The sequence below is a fragment of the Notechis scutatus genome, chromosome 2, assembly GCF_049901735.1.
Source record: "Notechis scutatus isolate UNSWTSFEM ecotype Mainland chromosome 2, rNotScu1.2, whole genome shotgun sequence".
Lineage (NCBI taxonomy): Eukaryota > Metazoa > Chordata > Lepidosauria > Squamata > Elapidae > Notechis > Notechis scutatus.
In genome coordinates this window covers 200740200-200757241 of record NC_142010.1, presented here as the reverse complement: position 1 = coordinate 200757241, position 17042 = coordinate 200740200, and the positions used below count along the sequence as shown (strand labels likewise).

Sequence of the window (17042 nt, the reverse complement as noted above, 5' to 3'; positions counted from 1 at the left end):
GGAGGTCCATAATGTATAACTATTTGTCATTCTAAGTTTCGAGAAATGATTTGGAACCAGTACTCACTCACGCTTGCGATGGTTGCAACATACCCAACATCTATCATTGGGATTGGCAACCCATAGGTATTTGTGATTGTTGCAGTGTCCTGAGGTCCCCATTTGTGATCACTTCCCAGCCTGCTTCCAACAAGCAAAGTCACTGGAGGGGGGGGGGACTAGTTGCATTTAACAGCTGTTGGGGGGGAGGAATAAAATCAGGTGCCCTTCATTTAATGACCTTATTTCTTAGCAATGAAATTACAGTCCCAATTGTGATCATAAGTCAAAGACTTTCTGTAAAGTGATTTGTGCTGTTTGGAAGGTGAGTTAGCCCATGTATCGAATACTCTTATCATTTCTTGGTCCATTAATATACTTTTTTTTTTTTTTTGGAAGCCCCCTAAGCTTTAGATTTAGTTTTGTAGTGGAGAAATTAGGGTCATCCTTAGGACTGGGCATAGTCAAAGAACTGCCTGTCTAACAGAATTTAAAGCTTACCTTGGAGAAAGGGTAAAAGATCCGCTAAGGAGTGAATCCCTAAAGAGGGATTTAGTCAAGAGTTACAACACCCCAGAGACAGAAGGAAGCATGAGGGGGGAAAAAACCCTTTGGAGTAAGTTTCTTCAATACAGGATGAAGACATTTGGGCAAGCTTTTAATATTCTGTTGGTGTACCCTGCAACAGTGTTTTTCAAACTTGGCAACTTTTAAGAGGTGTGGATTTCAGTTTCCAGAATTTCCCAGCCAGTCCACACCTCTTAATGTTGCCAACTTTGAAAAACACGGTCTTACAAACAATAAAGTAGCATTCCTGAATAGTGTCGGCTTCTTGACTAGGCACACCTCAAATGTCTGACAGCCTGGTTCTCTCTGTATGAGTGCTTCTGCATGGACTTAGTTTTCTCTTGGCTCCATGTTGGGCAGCCGCCATCTTAGATTGCCCCACATGCCATTAATTTCTTGGCATTGTTGCCATGTATCATAAGTAATTTGAGAAAGCTATTGTTATCGAGACTAGAGCAGAGTACCAATTTGGTTAATGTTGAGAAGTGTCACCTTTTAATGCCATGTCAGCAGTTAATTTGCTGGTTGAATAGCCAATATGGAGCAGAGGTGAATTCAGAATTATAGAGAATGGTTGATAAAAGATAAGTGATGGAAATTGGTGACAATAAATCATTAGTAAATACCATTCCTGGGGTGGGGGAACTTGTGGGAGAACAATTAATATGCAGATTACAAACAAACTTTCATTTAGTTTGTTTAATTTTGTTTCATTTAGTGACTATCCAAAGTTACAATGGCACTGAAAAAAGTGACTTATGACCATTTTTCACACTTACAACTGTTGCAGCATCTCTGGTCACATGATCAAATTTTGGACGGTTGGCAACTGGCATGTATTTATGATGGTTGCAGTCTCCCAGGATCATGTGATCAACCTTCTGCCACATTCTGACGAGCAAAATTAATCTGGAAAGCCAGATTCATTTTACAAACCTATTACTTAATAGTTGCAGTGATTCACTTAACAACTGTGGCAAGAAAGGTTGCAAAATGGGGCAAAGGTTGCAAAATTCACTTTACAACTGTCTCACTTAGCAACAGAAATTTTGGGTTCAATTGTTGTCATAAATCAAGGATTACCTGTATTGATATGCCCCGTGCTATTCAAAGTAGAAGATATATCCATCCTGTTAAGACAGTACACGTTACACAATAGAGTCGAGTTGAGTAGAGTAGGAAAGGATCTTGGAGTCTTCTAATCCAATCTCCTATTCAGGCAGGAAAACCTATCCCACTTCAGACAAATGCCCATATGTGTTCCAAATCTTATTTTTGAGCAAATATGATTTGGCTCATTATATAGTAGTAGGAGATCCGGTCATTCTAGTATCTCATTTTCTTAAGCAGAATAGTATTTCTTAAGCAGAATAGCAAGCTACAGAATGGCTTTCTTTGATTCCTGAGCAGAATTAAAAGCCAAGAATATCATGATATTGAAAAAAGAAGAGCACCTGAAAAAGGCAATTGTTAATTCTTAACAGTACCGTTATCATACTCAGTGTATTTGCTCTGATACTGCAGATCAATTGTCAAATATCAGAAGGCAATATGAAATATTATTCTAAAACATAACATGAAGGAACCTTATTTAGTATCCTAAGCTTCTTTAACTGAACTCACCCTTTGTGCTAAGCCTCGAGTGTTGCAAATGCCACAATTATCTGGATTCATGCATTCAAAGCCATACAGGTAGTCCTCTACTTACAACAGTTTGTTCAAAGTTGCAACAGCACTGAAAAATGTGACTTACGGCTGTTTTTCACAGTTATAACCTTTGCAGCATCCCCATTGATCACATGATCAAAATTCAGATGCTTGGCACCTGGTTCATATTTATGACTATTACTGGGTTTCAAGGTCATGCAATCCCTTTTTTGCAACCTTTTGACAATGTCAATGGAAAAGCCAGGTTCATTTTACAACCAGGTGACTAACTTACCAATTGCAGTGATTCACTTAACTGTGGCAAGAAAAGTCATAAGATGGGGCAAGACTCACTTAACAGAAATTTCAGAATCAATTATTGTCATAAGTTGAGGACTACCTATAGAAGCAAAGTTTGCCAACCACAATTTGTTGAGATCACACAATACTTTAGCCAAAATATACCATGGATTGAAATGATGTATGAATCTGGTCTTGAGAAAGAATAAAAATATAAGAAATTGGGACAGCCCTACTGAATGTTGGTGACAACATTTTACTCTTTCCTTCCAGGCAGGATTTCCACCAGGAGTGGTGAATATTGTGCCAGGATATGGTCCTACTGCTGGAGCAGCCATTTCCAATCACATGGATATAGATAAAGTGTCCTTCACAGGCTCAACTGAGGTAGCTTCCCTAATATTGTAAAGAACCGAAACAGAAAAATTTAAATTCCAATTCTGACAAATCCTAATTTGTTTCTGTGTAATTTTGTTGACTTTTTCATCTTTAACTGAGTTAAACAATGTATCTGTAATTATTTCTTGATCACAGTCATCTCAAATGCTTCTTTTCTAGGCACTGTTTAAATCTTATTTTGAATTGGCTGGAATTCTACGTTGTAACTTTTTTTTGGTTCCCCAAATTATTTTGAATTGTGGAAAAACAATGACAAATTTTATAAATAAATGCAAATAAAATGTATCTCCTCCAAAATAAAAATAAAAACCAAGAGTTTTGGAAGATGATAATCAATCTGAACAAAGCAGGTTTATTTGCAAAGGATAGTCAGTTGTTGGGATCACGCACAAAAATCACATTCTGCATTTTCATTCATTTTATCTGGAAAAACATATTTAGGCATCCAAAGAATATATGTTCTTAATTCTGGCTTGTTGGACACATTCCACATTTTTAAAAAAAGTATAGCTCAGGGGTTCCCAACCAGGGTGCGGGATGATATTCCAGGGAGTGTGAAAACTTGGGTTTAGAAATTTCAAAATTATAGTCTATATGCATCGTTATATGCACATCATATACATATTATTTTTCTAAGGGATGCGAGAATATATCAGAAGTGTTTTAGGGGTGCAGGATATAGAAAAGGTTGGGAACTCCTGGTATAGCTCATAGAAAGATGCCTTATTATAAGTCAGAATATTTGCCCCAAATTATCTATTCAAGGCAGCATTGTGATTTGCAATCTCCTACTTCTGTCAAATCAACCAAGATTGAATTTGGCACTTTCTCTTGAAAGAGTTCAGCTCTGTTTAGTGTCTTTCCTTTCCTTCCGGGGATAGTTGACAGTGATCCAAAGGATGTCAATGAGGAATGAGAAACTCTTCTTTCCATCAGTGGCTTGGTCACTTTAGGGCAGGGGTAAGCAACTAAGATCACTTTATGACCTGTGGACTTCAACTCCTGTGCTGACTCAGGAATTCTGGGAGTTGAAGTCCACAGGTCATGCAGTTGCCACAGTTGTTCATTCCTGCTTTAGGGACATTATGTTAGGAGCCATGTGCCAACCATGACCACTGCCAGAACCAAAAATGACCACGGCCACAGTACAAAAGCTCATGGCCAAATTATGGGGCTAGGGATCTGAAGGGAAGTGCTCAAAACAGGTACAACTAGTGCCAAAAAAGAGCAGTGGTCACCTCACAATCTTTTTGGAAGGCAATGACATTTCAATTTCCATCCTGTTTCCTGTCTCAAATGTATCATTTGTATTCCCTTCAGGTGGGTCAAATGATCAAAGAAGCTGCTGGAAAGAGTAATCTGAAAAGAGTCACTCTGGAACTTGGAGGGAAAAGCCCCAATATCATTTTTGCAGATGCTGACTGTGAGTGGGTAATTTATTCAGGATTTGCTTTCTTTAAAAATGAACTTGAATCGCGATATAATAAGGAATACTTTTCTTTGCAGTGGATAGCGCTGTGGAATTTGCACACATTGGTGTGTTCTACCATCAGGGACAGTGCTGCATAGCTGGATCTAGGATTTTCGTGGAAGAGAAGATCTATGACGAATTTGTGCGTAGGAGTGTGGAAAGAGCCAAGAAAAGCATCCTTGGAAATCCTCTGTCTCCTGGAGTAAATCAAGGTCCTCAGGTAAGTTTTAATTAATCACAATGTCGTTGGTTGTTGTTTTTGTTTTAATCAGAGTTGCCAGAGTCAAGAATCAACCCAAATGCAAGATTCCTGGCAGCTTGATTTGAAGTCTTATTGTTTGCCAAAGTACTTTTATAAAAGTTTAATACGGCTCTCCATGATTAGTTCCTTTCTTTTGAATAGTCTTTGTACATGAAAACATTGCCAAATGGAATTCAATTCCTCAGTTGATTTTCACATAAAGCTTACCTGCCTCTTTGAGGCTGCCCCAATTTCCTGGTTCTCTGAAGTTCCGGCTTCCTGTTTTCTATTGCACACCTGCTGAACTTGCTCTAGCTGCCTTCAGGCAACTGAACTTAGCTAGATTTGAGAACCAATTGCTCAACCTAACCCTACCGAGCACAGAGTCCCACCCTATGTGTGATTCTTTGACAAGCAGGCACAGATTGTCTTCACAAAGAACATTTTCCTGACAGATGGTTGTTCTGAACCAGTCTGCTTATTAAAAGTAGGATAGTAGCAATGCCATTATCTATTACTCTGTTTCTGACAGCATGACAGAAGCTTGGTTATTTCTGTCGTTTAACCAGGATTTTTAGAAACTGCGACAACTCTTTGAAAAGATGCAAGGACATAACTTCACAAATACACAGTCAGTCCATATTGAAAATGCTGGATATTTTGTGCAGAATGTATATTTTTCAGTGATTGGGGAGCTGAAAACATTAGGAATGTGGAAAACAGTAATATTTGGCCTGTCCTCCCTGAAATAAATCAATGGGCCTTTCCCCACTTATAATCCAGCTTTTGCATAAACACGCCCTGGCAATAATATTTATATGCCATTACGTTGCCTTCATTTAACCTCCAACCCACAAATGAGATACATACACGTCAAGTTGCCCTTAACCTATGAATATTAAAGTAGCATTTCCCCCTTAATTTCCCCCATAATTGTCCAAGAACAAGTTATTATTATTATTAAATTTTATTTGCCATTCTTCACACATAGGGATAGTCTAAATGGCTTATAATAATAAAAAATGAAGAAATAAGAAGTAAAATAATAAAACAATAAAATAAACCACAAAAAGGAAAACAGAGAAAATACATCAACTTTAGTTAAAAATAGATGGTGAGTGGGGAGCAGAGAGCGGATACGAGGGGAGGTGGAACCTGCTGTCAATCTAACAGCCAGAATAGCTGAAAGTGTATATAATCTGTTGGGCTTTGTCACTCTCCCTTATAAGTGAGTTATGGGGCTCACAGTGCCTTATAAAAGAAGCAGTTGAGGCAGGACTGGGACCAGCATTGAGAACTGCAAATTTCATGCTACTTTTGCAGTCTTCCTCAACCTGGCACCCTCTAGACCCTTGGAACATCGACTTCCAATTCAGTCTGAGAACTCTGGGAATTTAATTCACTGGTGGGGAATCCACTGTAACAAATGAGTCTATAAAGGCAGTTCTTGACGTATAACCCGTCATTTGATGACCGTTTGAAGTTAAGGTTATGCTAAAAGTGACTTACAACCTCACTCTTATGACCTTCACAGCATCCCCATGGTCACATGATCAAAATCCAAGTGCTTGGCAACCAGCATGTATTAATGACAGTTGCAGTATCTCAGGGTCACATGGTGCCCATTTGTGGCCTTCCCAGGGGGCTTCCAAAGTCAATGGGAGAAGCTGGATTTGCCCAATGGCCATGTGATTTGCTTATCAACTATGGCAAAAAGGTCGTAAAACCATTTAAGCACTGCATCCCTTAGCCAGAGAAGTTCCAGTCCCAACTGTGCTCATAAGTCAAGGACTACCTGTAGTTAAGTATGGTTTCATCAGAGGTAGCATTCAGCAGGTTTTGACCAGTTCTGGAAAACCGGCAAATCCCACCCTCTGACTGGACTTTTTACAGTATCCTTCCCCTGCCACGCCCACAGAACACCAGTAGTAAAAAAAATTGAATCCCACCACTGGTTTACATCCAGGAGGCTTCATGGAGAGTTATTTACAGATAACTCCTCAGATTGAAACTCCCGGAAAGAATGGATTATAAAAATGTGTGACATTGGTGTGAACCTTCTTTCCAGTTATTCATGTGTCAAAACAGTTTCCAAATGTTTTATCAAGCAGTTTCTATCTGGCATTCATGATGAGTTGAAGTTGCCCTTCATACGACGCTCAAGTCGTTCAGTCCCTAGACATTTCACCACTAGATTACTGTAATCCTCCCCTCCCCTCCCCTCCCCACCCCACTAACCTGCGTTCCAGCTCCGTTCTCCTGTGCAGCAGAGGTGGTATTCAGCAGGTTCTAACCAGTTCTGGAGAACCGGTAGCGGAAATTTTGAGTAGTTCAGAGAACCAGCAAATGCCACTTCTGAGTGGAGTTTTTACAGTATCCTTCCCAAGCCACGCCCACAGAACCGGTAGTAAAAAAAATTTGAATCCCACCACTGCTGTGCAGGGCAACAAAAGAAGACCCAGCTGATCAGCAGGAGGCAGAGAATAGATGGGGGTGGAGCCAGTCAGAGGTGGTATTTGCCGGTTCTCTGAACTACTCAAAATTTCCGCTACCAGTTCTCCAGAATTGGTCAGAACCTGCTGAATACCACCTCTGATGTAGTCGATTGATACAATGGATCAGCTCAATGGATGTGATTAATAACAAATCCTTCCTCCCCTTCCCAATCCTCCCCTACTGTCCATTTGTCCTTGGTTTTAATGTTTGTTTTTAACTTTTTATGTTTTAGCTTAAGTGTAACTGTAAGTTACCCAGAGTTATCCTATGGTAAGATGGGCGGCCAATAAATTTTATAAATAACTAAATAATGTTTAAAATCATGTCACCTCTTCTAAACCGATTCCCCTGGCAAACAAATCTCTGACAATGATTCCAACAAGCGTCCTGTAAGGAAGGAACAAAAACTATCCTCTCTGACATATAAAGCTAAAAGACTCGGCAGTTGTATACAGCCACACACCCAGAGCACTGCAGAATTCCTAGGTTCTGCAACTGCATAGCTTTGCAAAAAACTTTGATTAATGAGCTAAGCATTTTCAGGAATCTTTTTTTTTTTTTTACTGTGGGAAATACCTAATGCTTCCTGTTAAAGTATGTGCAAAAGGACTGCAATTGTTCTCTTGGAACCTTGTTAACTTCTTATGGAGGTGTCTTGTTAAATCTTTCGTGTAGCTATAGTTGTGGATTAGGTTTTAAGTTACCATGACTTCTACAAAATAACAAACTGGAGAATGACAGCCATGCAAACACGGGACGTCGTGCTTCAGAAAACAGCCTACCAAATTAAAATAATTTGAGAGGAATTAATATAAAAAGAGCCTAAGAAAGACCCCGTCCATGAGAACATTTGAAGGGTAATAGGAGTTTCCATCCCCCCAAAAAACCCTTCTATTCTTTAAATTCTAATTACTGAACTTCATGAAAAGTGCTGGCCCAAAGCCAACATCTCGATAGAAAATGGTTGCTTCATCTCCCCCCCTCCCCCCGCACTCAAATCCCCCCTATAAGCATTTGTTCCTGCTTTATAATCCTAAAGCCCCGAAGTGGCCGAGAAGTGACTTATCAGTGCAATATTTCCGTCTAGATTGATAAGGAGCAGTATGATAAAATACTCTCACTAATTGAGAGTGGGAAAAAAGAAGGTGCCAAGCTGGAATGTGGAGGAGGCCCCGGAGGAGACAAAGGATTCTTCATTCAGCCGACGGTTTTCTCTGATGTTACCGATGACATGCGCATCGCCAAAGAGGAGGTGAGTTGATGCAGCCTGCCGGCTGGGCATTCGGGCCCAAATGTTTCAGTAGCTGAAACACAACATGCTTTTTTTAATAAACAAACCTTCAGGATTAGAGAGTATGCCAACAGGTTTTTTTTTTTTCAGCCAGAGTTGAATTACTCTGAATTACTAATTAGTTCTTCAGAGTTATCCAGTGTCAGCAATCATGAAGTCAGGATGGGCAACTGTGACCCGTCTACAATCTGGGGACTTCAACTCCCTGAATTCCTGAGTCAGCCATGCTGGCTCAGGAATTCTGGGAGTTGAAGTCTACATGACGTAAAGGGGCCATAGTTGCCCACCCCTGTCTTAGACTAGTGGTTCCAAAGAAGAAAAGGGGGATGCCTTCGAATTCTTTTCTCTGAATTTCTTTCGAGAAACTGAGAATCCCAGCTGATTTGGGCAGAAGTAGCTTCAAAATGGCATACAGCTTTTTTTTGATCTCACGGTTAACTCCAAGGAAGCCGGGTGCATGAGTCTCCTCATCCCCGTGTTAACCTCATCACATCCAGGGGTGGGATTCGAATTTTGTAACAACCGGTTCTGTGGGTGTGGCTAGGTGGATGTGGCTAGGTAGGGGTGGCCATGTGACGGTGGGTGTGGCTTCTTTTTTTTTTGCAGCACACCCTCCCCCCATTTTGGGGGCCTTCTGGGCCTCAGAGAAGCCTCCTGGGAGGAGCATTTTTGCCCCGCCCTTGGGGCTCAGGAAGGAAAAACTGAGCATGGGGGCATGCAGCAAACCCTGTGCTCCATTTTGGGGCCTTCTGTGCCTCAGGGGAGCCTCCGGGGGGGGGGCATTTTTGCTCCCAGGCTTCCCTGGGGCCCAGGAAGGTATAAAACAGAGGGGGCACACACACCCTCCATTTTTTGCCTTCCTGGGCCTCAGGGAAGCCTCCTGGGTGAAGCAGTAAGTAAGTGAGGGGAATCCCCGCACAGCTGATCATAGGAACAGCTGATCATAGGAACAGCTGATGGTCGGGAGGGGGGAAAAAATACCTTAAGGAGTGACTGGGCGGAAAAAACACAATCAGCGATGTCGGGCATGCGCACAATGTTGTGCATGCACAATAAGGACTGACTGGGTGGGGAGGGGAGGGGCAGATGGAGAGGGGCGGGGCCAGCCAGGGGCACGATTTGCCGGTTCTCCAAACTGCGCAGAATCATAACAACCGGTTCTATAGAACCAGTCCAAACCGGTAGAATCCCACCCCTGATCACATCCCATGTGGGAGTGATAGAGATAGAGATACAATGAATAGCTAAAGATCATCAAGAGAGATGTGTAACTGAGTGAGAGTTCAATCCTGACCTTCCCATTCCACTTCAATGCTATAACCACTGTATCGAATTAATTTATTTCAAAGAAATGTGATCCAGCCAGGAGAAGCCTAAGATTCTTCTCCGAGGCTGGAGTTACAGATGTTATTTCACAGAGTCAATGGTGCAGAACATTTCTGTGAGAAATAGTAACACCAAAACCTCTTGAGAGCAGAAAACAATTGCTCTGCTGAGTCCCTGCAAGCTGACCACGGGCTCTCCCATTTTCACTATGGAATTAGATGGCCAATTGTGGATCAGTGTAGAAATATTTCACTGTGCAAGTAGTCCTCAATGCACAATCATTCATTTAACAACCGTTCCAAATTACCACGGCACTGAAAAAAGTGACTTATGACCATTTTTCACACACACGACCATTGCAGCATCCCCATAGTCACATGATCAAAATTCAGATACTTGGCAACTGGTTCATATTTATGACGGTTGCAGTGTCCCAAGGTCCTGTGATCCCCTCTTTTGACCTTCTGACAAGCAAAGTCGATGGGGAAGCCAGATTCATTTAACACCCATGTTACTAACTTAACAGCTCCGGTGAGTCACTTAACAACTGTGGCAAGAAAAGTCATAAAACGGGGCAAAACTCACTTCACAACTATCTTGCAAAGTAAAAGAAAGTTTTTGGTCGTAAGTCGAGGACGATCTACATTGCACCAGATTTCCCTACACCACATTCCTTTCTCTAAAGGAAAGAGAATAGGTATCTAGCTCAATAGAGACTTAGATATACTCAGTTGCAATAGTCACATTTAGCGAGAAATGTTGTCCAAAGGAGGACGGGCTTAGGTGAGCACGCGAAGTGTCTTGAAAACATAAGGTCCGAGTTATGAAACTGCCACTTTAGAATTTGGCAAAAGAAATCACTTTTAACTTAACTTGTATTATTTGCTAGTAGCTTTGAACCCCTACAGCTGGTTCCCTTGCCCCTTAAAGAGGTAAAGTTTAGAGTAGTAGCGTCAAACTCGCATCGTTACAATGCCATCACGTCACTTATCGCAACTTTTTTCCCCTTCGCTAAACTGGGCGTGGGCATGGCCAGCACTTGACACATATGGCCCGCAGGCCGCAAATTTGACAGCCCTGGTTTAGAGAAACCGATGGCATCATTGTTCCCTTTTTTGGGGAGGGGGCTCAGAGATGTCCCTGCGGGTTGGGGAGATTAAAAAAAGGTCAAAATGGCAGCTGCGTCACTTAATCAGACCTCTCACCTCTTTTCACCGTTGTTAGAAAAAAAGAGTGGAGCTTCATTTAGTCACCTTGTCTTTTTAACTATCGCTGAGGCTCATCCACTTAATCCACATATTTACATATATCTCTGCCCTCAATTTCCAAATTCTGGTCAAAGATTTTTTTCGACTGGGGGACAATATTCTTAGCTGATGCCTTCGTAAGAACCCAAAATCTGACTGTGATGGAAGTCATTTCTTCTAGCAACACCCAAGCAAGCAGAGTGATTGAAAAACACATTTTGCATTGTGCAGTAAGCTGTGGAGATTTTAAAATCCCCAAATACCTGTAGACATGTGTGAGAAATGATCAAGATTATAGGGGGGTTTTTTTAATGAAAAAAAAAATTAAAATCAGTAGATCTGTTTTACTTTTCTTCCATTATAGCCATATTCATCATTAGGACAGACTTAGACAATCTACATTGACCCAACTTGCCTTTCATTCTTACTCGTACCCCACTCACATACCTGGTCTACTGTTCAGAGGAAAACAAAGCCACCACAAGTGTAAAAAGTTTGTGAACAAATTCCAGAAATCTAAACTGGAAGGAAAATGAGACCAAAACAAGCAAACATCCCCAAGATCGTTCTAGTTTGTCAGGCAGAAAAAGAGCTCTGGAAGCCACCCAGGTGTAATTATATCTGGCCATAAGCATCCCAAGAATTGTCTTTTTTTCCTCAGGTAAAGCAATGAGCATATATTTCTTTCAATTTTTCTTCCTTGTGTTTCTTAATATATTGCAAAATACATACAGTATTTCACAAAAGTCCAGCTTAAATTGGGACATTTTGAGACTTCTGATCTGACCTGAGTTCGGAGGTGAATTGTCTTTACCTTCAAAATCTATGACATGACTTCAGGTTTTGCATTTCTTCAATATTCTAATGTAATTCTTAGTTCACAGCCAGGTACTACTGGTAATTGTTTTAATTGCATCATGTTAGTAGTAAATACAGGATTTGCTGTTTTTATTTTGTGTGTATTTACATCTAAGCAAAGTACAAGATATGTACTGCACATGTAAATGTATATATGCACATTTAAAATGTGTTTTAAAATCTAGTCCTTACAAATGTGCAGAAGAAACCATGGAACAGAGTGAACACAGAGCTTAAGAAAAAGTTGTTTTTGTTAGTTGTGAAGTCATGTCCTACCCATTGCGACCCCATGAGAAAGTTACATGTGTAAAAATAGGTTGTGTCATTATTTTTTCACTGAGACAATCCTTGTGCTCCATCCGATGTTCTCTCTTATGTTGACTTTCAGGTAGAGGGGATTCAGGTATATGAATTATGGAGTTGGAAAGAACCATATGTTATTTAAATTAACTCTATACTTGAAGCAGGAAATTAAAACCTGTAGAAATTATGTACTTTGGCTGTAAACTGGATGGTAATAGCAATCGAAACTTCTCTATCATTTTTTTGACCAAAGTTTTTTTTAAAATTACCATGTTATCACCATTGTGAGTGCTTCCTATTTTTTTTAATTAGATTTAGGCACTGTACAGGTGCAACACAATCCTGGGTGGCTCAAAACATCAAAGCCAAAAGGTAACAAGTAACAGTAACAATAAACAAGATGCCATCAGCCAAACCAATATACAAAGATTTTACTAAGTATAGGCTAAGAAAAAATATGTTGGAGCAAATTTAAAATCCTAAATAATGTACTGAACTTCTCATTTTTTTTCCTCCTGATTTTGATCTCCATAATTATTGTTATCTTTACATGGACACAGATATTTGGGCCTGTCCAGCAAATCATGAAATTCAAAACGATTGAAGAAGTTATCAAGAGAGCGAACAATACTCGCTATGGTCTAGCAGCTGCAGTTTTTACCAAAGACATTGATAAAGCCATGACGTTTGCAGCTGCACTTCAGGCTGGAACTGTCTGGTATGTATTCTTCTTTGAGCCAAATTGTACTTGGAAGGGAATTCCGTAGTTTTAGTTCCCCTGCAAAGTTGGTCCTTTCTCATATCGCCAGTGCCATATGTCATGCAGTGGGAATCCATTGCAATTTATCTTTTACTCTAGGCCAGTGCTTAGCAAATAAGGTGTCTGGAGTTCAACTCCCTGAATTCCTCAGCCAGCATGCTTGCTGGGGAATTCTGGGAATTGAAGTCCATACTTTTTAAAGTTGCCAATACCGGTCTAAGCTAACACAGTCCCCTAAGTCAGTGATCCCCAACCTTTTTTACGCCGCGGCCCGGTATCCCCAACCTTTTTTATGGCGCGGCCCGGTACCGGCATTAGCTGGGCGCCGCCATCTTTTTGATGAAAAGTGCTTCCGGTGACCTCACCGGAAGCCTTTCATCAAGATGGAGCTTCCTGTGAGCTTTTCGGGTAGAAATGGCTTTCTCCGGAAAATCACAAGCGCGCGGCCTTTTTGATGAAAAGTGCTTCGGTGAGCTTTCTAAAAAGCTCACCAGAAGCACTTTTTCATCAAAAAAAGATGGCGGTGCCCAGCAAGCGGTGGTTGGAGACCCCTGTCCTAAGTAACTAACTCTAGGCATTTTATGCTTCTGTGTTGTTGCTTCTTATGTGAGAGTTCCATGGTTTTCAATATTTTTTCTATTGTGAACCATCTAGAACAGTGGTGGCAAACCTATGGCACGTAGGTCGCCCAGCTCAGTTCCAGCACACATGTACATGCGTCTCCCGCTGGCCAGCTGGTCTTCAGGTCTCTGCCGTGGATGTGCAGGGGGCGGGGTGCAAGCGTGGGGGGGAGGCGCATGTATGCCGGGGCGGCGCACTTTGCATTTGGGGTATGGGCACATACTCAGTGCCCAAAAGGTTTACCATCACTGATCTAGAAAATTGGAGAAAACAGGTGGGATACAATAAATAAAATAAACCAATAAAATAATAAGTGCCTTCTATCTTTCCTAATTAAATACTTTGCATCATGGCAAAGGTGATTAGAACATCAGTAATCTATTGATAGATCTCAAGATGATCTAGTAGATTGTTTGGAGGAGAAAACCAAACCAACAGTTACAAATGCTAGCTTAGGGAAAGTGAGACCAGAGTTTCTTTCCAAATGTAAAAATTCTATACTTAGGGTAAGCTCTTATGACTAAATTAAGCTGCTTATTCTACTTATAATTCTATCCTTTGTATAAGTTGCCTTTATCTTTTCTTTTTTTTTTCTTCAGGGTTAACTGCTACAGTGCAGTGTCTGCTCAAAGTCCTTTTGGGGGATTCAAAATGTCAGGAAATGGACGTGAGCTGTAAGTATAGCCACCAGGCTTTGCTTCCGATTGAAGGGATCGGTTTGCAACTCTGTGACACACAGAGAAATGTTAGCATTCATACATCAGTTGTATGATTTTTTGTATTAAAACAATGGGATTGTTACTGTACATTCTTGTTTGTGGGAGACTTATCTTCACACTATATAGTTTTTTAACTGTTCCATTGTGTTTACGAGGAAGTACAAGGAAGCGTGATCTTGTGTGATGATCCATCACATCCTTTCATTCTATGATATCCATGAGCCATTTTTTAGTAGAAATGATTTCATTTTTTTATTCAGAAGTTGCTGGGGAGAAAAATAAATGGTATTTTTACTCTTCTTCCTCTGGTATTCAGGTTCATTGTCTGCGCTGGTAGACTAGTAACAAGTTAGTCGTTCTGATGGTTATTCCAGGGCTGTCAAACTCAAGGCCCACAAGCCAGATGCGTCAGGCACTGGCCACACCCAATGCCCCATTTAGTAAAGGGGGGAAAGTTGCGATACATCACATGACAAAGCCATGACAACGCAAGTTTGACACCCTTGGTCAATTCAGCATCCAAGAATCAAACAACTTGTCTACATGCTCCCAGGAAAGCTTGGTTTCATTTTTATCTAATAGCAGCTGCCCTCCCAAAATAGCATCAGGATCAAATACATCATCAGACAATTTTACCATCTTGCAGTATTTGCAGCCCTTAGAGGAAAAAAATACAGGACAGTCTGGATACAAACATTATTTCAAGAACTATTCTAATGTCATTTCTCTTCTCTTTTTTTTTGAAGGGGTGAATACGGCCTTCATGAATATACAGAAATCAAGACAGTCACAATCAAAATTCCACAGAAAAATTCATAATGGCGCCACAGAGCCATGTCGGTTACTAGGCCAAACTGCAAAAGCCAGTTGTGTTGTGAAACACTTTGTAGCACACTATATTCGCTGTTTAATTTTGATTTCATTTTTAGCTACCTTTAACAGTTATGAACAGAAATTTAAAAAATTTGAAATAGTTTCAGTTAGGGGAAAAAAAGGGAGGGCCCATAATGCCTGAATCAAATTAACAATTTATGAACCTTATTCAAAGTTTGCCCCTTTAAGTAGATTTGTAGTGCTGTGCAAAATAAATGATTAAAAATATAAATTTATAAAAATTGTTCACTTGTATTCTAGAGGTGTTGATTTCCTGTTCTTTTGTATGAGCTTGGCAAAAGCACTTATATATATATGACTATCAAATAAACAGTTTGCTTTTGCTAATGGTTACCTCTTGAAATCAATTTTCTTGCTGTATTTTTATTTATTTTATTTATTTATTTATTTGATTTGCCAATTGTTTACAAGATAATAAGTATAAGTGTATACATAGTTGTGAAAACATGAAATGGGTACATATAAGAAAAATAAAAGAAGAATAAGAGAAACAATAGGACAGGGACGGTAGGCACGTTGGTGCGCTTATGCACGCCCCCTACAGACCTCTTAGGAAAGGGGTGAGGTCAATAGTAGACAGTCTAAGGTTAAAGTTTTTGGGGTTTGGGGAAGAAACTACAGAGTCGGGTAGAGTATTCCAGACATTGACCACTCTATTGCTGAAGTCGTATTTCCTGCAATCAAGTTTGGTGCGGTTAACTTTGAGTTTGTATCTATTGTGTGCTCTTGTGTTGTTATGGTTGAAGCTGAAGTATTCATTGACAGGTAGGACATTGCAATGTATGATTTTATATACCATGCTTAAATCAGACCGAAGACGGCGTAATTCAAGGTTTTCCAGTTCTAGAATTTCAAGTCTGGTGGCATAAGGTATTCTACAACGAGTAGAGGAGTGGAGAACTCTTCTTGTGAAATATTTCTGGACTTTCTCAATTGTGCTAATATCAGATATGTAATGTGGGTTCCAAACTGATGAACTGTATTCGAGTATTGGTCTAACAAATGTTTTGTATGCTCTGGTTAGTAGTGTGATATTACCAGAGAAAAAGCTACGTAGGATTAGGTTAACAACTCTTAATGCCTTTTTGGCTATGTAGTTGCAGTGGGCTCTAGCACTTAGATCATTAGAGGTGAGTATTCCAAGGTCCTTTACAGAGCTTGGGTCATCAACAAGATCTTGACTATTCAGCTTGTATTTTATTTTCTGATTTTTTTGCCAATATGTAAGACAGAGCATTTATTTGTTGAGATTTGAAGTTGCCATTTGTTTGACCATTCTGATACATAGTCAAGATCTTTTTGTAGGGTAGCAGTATTGTCTGTGGTATTGAACAGCTTTACATCATCAGCGAAAAGAACGCAAATTGCTCTTAATATGATCACAGAGGTCATTTATGTAGAGTATGAAGAGAGTTGGTCCTAGAACACTGCCTTGGGGGACACCACTATTGACAGGTACAGAATTTGATAGGACGCTCCCAATTTTGACCATTTGTTGTCTGTTTGCCAGGAATGCTTCTATCCAGTTATTCAGTTGTCCAGAGATACCATAGGATTTTATTTTTAGGAGTAGTTTGTCGTGTACCACTGAATCAAAGGCTTTACAGAAGTCTATGTAGATTGCGTCTATTGCTTTGCCCTGGTCGAGTTGTGTCGTCCATATGTTTTTGCAGTGTAAGAGTTGCAGATTACAGGATAGTTTTTTTCTGAAACCAAATTGTTTATTGGAGAGTAGGTTGTTTGTCTCTAAGTGGAGGATGATGGATTGGTTAATAATTGATTCCATGACTTTACAGGTGACGCAACATAAGGAGATTGGTCTGTAATTTTCAACTAGGCTTGGGTCTCCCTTTTTGAAGATGG

The 17042-nt window shown here is 40.2% G+C and overlaps 1 protein-coding gene across 4 annotated transcripts in view; it reads left to right on the top strand.

Annotated features, from left to right (window-relative positions):
* Positions 1-15506, top strand: part of ALDH1A1 (aldehyde dehydrogenase 1 family member A1) — an 88268-nt gene extending 72762 nt beyond the window's left edge. For all 4 annotated transcript variants that reach the window (XM_087957815.1, XM_087957813.1, XM_026675240.2 and 1 more), the window contains 7 exons: positions 2827-2940; positions 4273-4375; positions 4459-4643; positions 8248-8412; positions 12746-12903; positions 14166-14240; positions 15032-15506. In XM_087957815.1, the coding sequence (XP_087813941.1) occupies positions 2827-2940; positions 4273-4375; positions 4459-4643; positions 8248-8412; positions 12746-12903; positions 14166-14240; positions 15032-15104 (873 nt within the window). In that variant the 3' untranslated portion in view covers positions 15105-15506. The remainder of the gene's footprint in view (positions 1-2826; positions 2941-4272; positions 4376-4458; positions 4644-8247; positions 8413-12745; positions 12904-14165; positions 14241-15031) is intronic.
* The last annotated feature ends 1536 nt before the right edge of the window (positions 15507-17042 follow it).